Source organism: Passer montanus, unplaced genomic scaffold, assembly GCF_014805655.1.
Source record: "Passer montanus isolate IOZ18808 unplaced genomic scaffold, ASM1480565v1 scaffold42, whole genome shotgun sequence".
Classification (NCBI taxonomy): domain Eukaryota; kingdom Metazoa; phylum Chordata; class Aves; order Passeriformes; family Passeridae; genus Passer; species Passer montanus.
This window is the reverse complement of record NW_024369041.1, coordinates 4,941,533-4,947,810: the sequence shown is the minus strand read 5'-3', so window position 1 is coordinate 4,947,810 and position 6,278 is coordinate 4,941,533. Positions and strand designations below refer to the sequence as shown.

General features: G+C 39.1%; 1 protein-coding gene across 1 annotated transcript in view; it reads right to left on the bottom strand.

Annotated features, from left to right (window-relative positions):
• The window catches only part of CABCOCO1 (ciliary associated calcium binding coiled-coil 1), a 126,538-nt gene extending 120,573 nt beyond the window's left edge, over window positions 1–5,965 (bottom strand). Inside the window, exon 1 of the mRNA XM_039719731.1 lies at window positions 5,913–5,965. Coding sequence (XP_039575665.1) covers window positions 5,913–5,957 — 45 coding nt within the window. The 5' untranslated portion in view covers window positions 5,958–5,965. The remainder of the gene's footprint in view (window positions 1–5,912) is intronic.
• Between the last annotated feature and the right edge of the window lie 313 nt (window positions 5,966–6,278).

Below are 6,278 nucleotides of genomic sequence, written 5' to 3'. Positions count from 1 at the left end.
TTTGGGTTGTATCTTTTTGCTTCAGATTGGGTAAAAGGCATGGGAGTGAAAGCAGCATAACTATAAAAAACCCTTCACTTTATCTACCTAAACCCTTACCTCACCCTCTACATACTGCTCTTTGCTCATCCACATTTCTGCCTGCTTTCTGGGCCCACCTTCCAGATCTCAGCACACAGACAAAACATGCTAAACACTGCACCTCCCACTGCTGCCTGTAAAAGTCTTTACAAAAGCACACAAGAATTCAAGCCAAAGATTAAGAATAGCCAAGCCTATTTCTTCCTGTTAAAGATGAAAGCTATCTTCAGCTGCCAATGCATTTCCTCCATTTGTTTTTAGCCTACTATAGGGAGAAGAATCTTTTCCTGAGTAGTGTCTCTGTGAGGACTAAATGGAAGAGCAGCATCATTTCCTGCAGCCCTATGGATTATCTCTTTCAAACTGTAAGGTCACACAAAGTTTGAAATGAGACTGTCAGGCTGTAGGTAAAGATAACAGAGTTGAAAGCTGGTACAATATAAGAGTGATGACCTAACCCAGCATTTTTAATTTTGGGAGATGAGAAAGGCCTCCAAGCCAAGTAAAACAGGTCTGCATGAACAACATCTGTAATAGCAGCTTGGAAGGGCTGAACTAAAAATTGCTCTAAAATTTTCAGTCTCTGATACATCTAACTAATATTATCCTAAAATAATCAGATTGAATGAGTATAATCACAACTAATACCTAGGCCTCACAGAAGACTCCAGAAGAACATTATAATAGATTTACAGTGTAAAAAACCTGTTGTGTTGCTGTTCTTTCATCTTATACTATTGTGAATAAACTGATGCTTCACATTTGAAGAATGTGCTTGGCTTAATTTTATCTGACATCCTGCCTAAGTGCTTCACAATTTCATTCCCCTGATAGAATTCACAAAAAGCTTGTCTTTCACAACAAACTTGGTAGAAGCCTTGTTGGAGCATCTTTCAGGATTGCAAGAGACAATGGGATGCTCAGCAAGAGCAGCACATGAACCGAGACAGCTGTCAGACACCATAACTCACTACGGGCCTCATCCTGCCTTCAGCAAGCATCCACAATGCCACAGCTGAAGAGCATTACTATGGCTGTAGTATTACTAGAGAAACATAAAAACAGGGCTCATTTTCGCAGGCGACCAATTAGAACATTCAAAAAGCACTTTCCAAAAAGATTTATCACAACTGCCAAACTAAAATACTGTATTTCACTCTTTAGAGGTCAGCTCTGAAGCGGTTAGAGTTCTCTGTCACTCTGGGAGGTGGCTTTTTTATCTTCTTTCTCCATCCAGATTTTACATTGAGGTGAAATCTTGTCTTAATCCAGTAACAAACCAGTGCAAGTTAACATTCTGCCTTAGGAGCTGCATATCAAGTCTAACTTAAAATTTAAGCTCCATTGTGGCAGAAAAGAAAGAATTATTTTGTGGTCTAATCCGAGGAATACTAATTCATTAAAAAAAACCTCTTACATGCAGAAAAATGAGAGAATGCATAAGTAAGATTTGCCACAGGGGTAGCCTGAAGCCATATGCCAGCAAGTTACTCTGCTTGTATATTATGAGAATTTTTATCCATCTAATCAATAAGAAATGAGTAGTTACTATGGCAATTTCTACACTACAAGGTACTTGTGGTGCAATAGAGTATGTTCTAGAAGGACAAATACACTTGCCACTCTGTTATGTAAATTTTTGCACCTTTTACAGTGTTGCAGTACAGTGTGTAAGCTAGAGAACAGTGAGAAGAAGGTGAGAAGAATAAAATGAGTTAAAATATAGTGTGGTTGTAAAGGATGGCTTGGGAATTCTTAACTGACAATAATAGATGCCAGGTTAGAGCAATCCACAAACATTAAAACAAATCAAGCAACGATGTTGCAGAATTTTATTTGCAATCACGTATAATGAAACCTAGATTTCACTACTGCATTTCCTTTTGATTACCTTCCTCCAAGTTTAAACTAATGGGGCTAGAGAGAAGTCTCCCTTATACCACCATCAATTCATACTAATATTGCTTTCAGAAAATAGCAATACACTGCAGTAGCCTGATTACAATGAATGTATTCCCTTCGAGCACAATTCTCAATAACCTTGTAGGGACTGCTGACACAGAGAACAAGCATAAAAATTCACTCCAAAATATAGAATACTGTAATAGGACCACAGGGTTCTTCTAAAGGTTTGAAAATAACTGACCCAAATAATCTTTATGAAATACATATGCCTTCCATAAAATATTTATCACAATTCCATCACCTTATATTTTGCATTTTTAATTTTTCCCCTACACATCTTCAAGATATTACCCTTTTTAGGTAATAAAACAAGTGCTGAGGAGAAACCTAAACCCTACAGAGGCAGGCAGTTCCCTGCAAGAGCTCAGACAGGAAGAGATGCCATGGCTGCACAGGGAGACAAATTAAAGCTCCCCACAACGGAAGATGGGCCAATGATTGTAGTATGAACCTGCCAAAACACATGGTGGGAGAGAAACCCAAATTGGCATGGGGACAACTTCAGATGGGAGAAGCAGCAACATATGAATGCAGAAGTCTAAGGATACTTTGAAGCCCCCAACAACTTCTCCTAGAATCATACATATACACTGTGAAGTTGCAAGTGGGTATTTCTGGCAAATGCACCCAAGAGATATTTAGATTTTGCTGCCCTTTTTTTGAATGAACAATGCTGAGAACTGAAAGCTTATGTGACTAAAGGGATGGGGGTTCTTTTCCACAGGATTCAGATGCAACTGTATTTTCACTCATATAATACTGCCAACTCTAAAGTTACATTATAAAGAAACACTCCTATATCAGAAGGTTCTGAGCTTCAGTGCAGTAACAAAGATATACCCCAAAACCTCACAGGTAGATTATAATTAAAAGAAGCAGTAAGTACAACCCACAATAACATGTAAGTTCAAAAGAGATATTTGAAGTGGGACAATGCCTTTGAAATATGAGAAGAATTGAATAAAGAGAGACCCTACATCAAAAGATAAGCTTAGACAAACCTTGAGAGGGCTGGAAAATTCAATGGTGGTTGTCTATCACAGGCCAACAAACACTGAGGTAATGGATAAACATGCAGACAGAAATCCCAGTCTCTAGCACTGCACAAAGGAAAAGCTGTTAAATAAGAGGGGCTGCCTAGTGAGCTTGCCCTACACACACCATTATGAAGGAGCATACTAAGAGGCTGGGCTGCTTCTGGAGAAGACACTCAACTTTCACACTCTGCCTGCAGTCTATGCACCACAGTAATCAACACTTAGCCACTTGAAATTAAGACTGCATTTGGATACAGTTTTCTAGGACTCCGGAAAGGATTCACAATTGGACAATTAGGGGGTTTAAAAGGGCTCTTTGTTTTCTCCTGACTGTGTTACCTCAACAGCACACTCATCGGATGATTTCAAGCCCATTTCCCTACTAAAAAGGACCAGCTACATCACTTTTTCCACTGCAGAAAGAGGGCATGAAACACAAGAGGTAGACTGGCTAGAGACAGTCAACATCATAAAACTAGCCTTGGAAAAGTTTTTATTCTCACCTCTTGGAAGTTTACTGAGGTTCTTAAAGCCACAGAGCAATTCCTCAGAAAATATCATGTAACATAGCTACCAATATCATCATTCAGAAGTTACAGTATTTCCCTTCAGGTTGTTAGCTGGGTACAGGAAATAGTATCCTTCTGAAATTAAGAAATATATTGAAGGGAAGACTTCTATTATTTCTTCCAGAAAAATTTTAAGGTTTGTGTTTTAAAGGTAGATGGAATATCATACATGAAGCCTCTTAATTTAATACCTCCTTTTAAAAAAATCTCCAGCTGATGACATTTTAATTTGCACCAAATGTTTTTGTGTCTACCTCCATGCTGCTTATCCTAGACAGAACTTTGTTAGACCAAGTTGTCCTTTTAGCCAGCTCTGCAGCCAAGGTTCTCTTTAAAGTAGTGAAAATGGAAAAACATGTGGCCTGTAAGGAAACACAACAGGAACTGACTACACATATAAGCTACTTTCTTGAGAAGTGGCTTTTCCATGGAAGCGTTTCCAATAACGAACTTCAGCAAATTTCCATTTTGCTATTTAAAGGGTCTGGCACTGTGGTTTCAACCAGATGTGCCATAACACCAACTATTCACATCACATGAAAACCAAACCTTTTTAGAAAAGCAATTTCATTGTGCTTCACTAAGAAAAGTGGTGCCTACTAGGAACTAGAAAAAGCATTTCTCCACAGAATGGCTAGGTCTTAAAAGGTTTGAGCATATCAGCAACTCTTGGATCTCAAATACAATATAGCCACAACAGAGCATGAAACATGTCCTGTGGTTATAAAACACCATGTGCTCCCCACATTTAGTATTTTACTCTCCCTACCCTTCCATTATCTAATTTCGATTGTGTAATATCCTATTTATAGGCTTTGGACTATTTTCTGGTTACTTTATTGTCATAAAAAACAATTGCTTCTGCTTGCACTTCTTCCTTACCTCAGATTTATACTGCCCTCACAATGTCTAGAAAAAACAAAAGAGACCCATTTTTCAATTGACAACCCAATCCCACAAGAGATAATCCACAGCTTCACAGTGTGGTGAAGAGTTAGCAAAACAGCTGTCATAAGCACATTGCAAGATCAGAGGTCTAAGCAGAAGCAAAGACAATATTAAACATTACACTCAAATTAGAGCATGAAGGAATTAATCCCAGACTGAGTCACTCTTAACAGTTTAATGGAAAGTAAGATCTTGAACTATACAAGTGTTTAAAAAAAGAAAACATATTATTAAAAAATAAAGGGAAAGAATCCTTCACTGAGTCATAACAGCAGCAAGAGTAGTTAATTCTCTTTGTTCTACCTTTTTCTGCAAGATTCCTTTAATCCCCTTGCTCCTGCACAGGTTTGGTTCCAAGGAGCTCCATGGACAAGGATCCCTTGTTACTACTTTTCTGAAAGACAGGTCCCAAACTACAAAAAACCCCTGAAAATAAAAGTGAGTAAATCCCACTTCATCTCCCTGCAGCTAGGAACACTAGTTAAAGGGAATAGAAGCTGTATAGGCACCCTTGTCCTGGTAGAACACAGTGTTACTGTAACTGGAGATACTGCTTTGTTAGGAGAAGCAAATATTCACATGAACATGGAAAATGGGATAGCACCACTGAGAGGTTCTCAGCTCATACAAAAACATGCAGCTAAACCCTCTGCCTGCATATTTCAAGGAAACAGTGAGGGACCATGTCTTCTTCAAAAACTTAGTAACATTTCAGATAAAATTAAATGCCATTTACAAGTGTTTTGCTTATACACAAAACTATTGCAATGAGGCCATAGGCACTGGGAGGAAGTCAGGGAGGAGGGTACTCAGTTAGAAACAGGGCGTACATTTACACCTTACTCTGGAGCAGGCAGAGATCCTGGTTAACCCCAGTGTTACCATACTCAAACCCTTCCTTAACAACTATGACACAATTTTACACAGCCATGGAATAGCATACACCTCTTCACACCACACACCTTCCATGTTGAAAAGACAAGTAGGAATCATCACTTGTCCCTATGATACCTTTGCTTTCAATTGTCCTGTAAATGGGAAACCTTCAGGACAGACTCTAAAAGGACAAAGTCCCATTAGAAGGGATTACCGCCACCTCTACTGCATTCAAGATACAAATTAATCCTCCTAAATAATCCAGTTTAGAAAAGGGAGTTTGGTATTCCCTTGTCCTTACTGTAGGACTATACATGTTATGATTAACATCTATCTGCATCTGCCTTGACCAAAAGCATAGGAAAACTTCACAAAATAACCAGCTTCTGTATTCACAATTTCAGTATCAACACAAGAGAACAGAAAATGTTCTTACCATGCCAGGATGGTCCACTTCATCTCTAAGAACCCAAGAATACATATAGACACATAAGCACTTGACCTAAGCAAATTGCCCACCTGCAACAGGAAGTTTATACCCTCTGAGGTGCCAGTTTACCAAGTCCCTCCCTTCCTCCTTGCAGCAACCCGGGCTCACCTGGTGGCAGTTAGCAACTCCTTGATTGAATTCAGCAGAAAACCAAGTAGCAGAGGCAGGGGAAAGGAGGCGCTGTGCGTTGCTGCATAAACTCAGCTGTGTTGCCTTACTGCCTGATGAATGACAATTCACATAACCCAACTGGGAAGAGCCAGATCAGGAAACTATTTCTATGCTTAACTGTTGAACAACGAGGCTTGCATT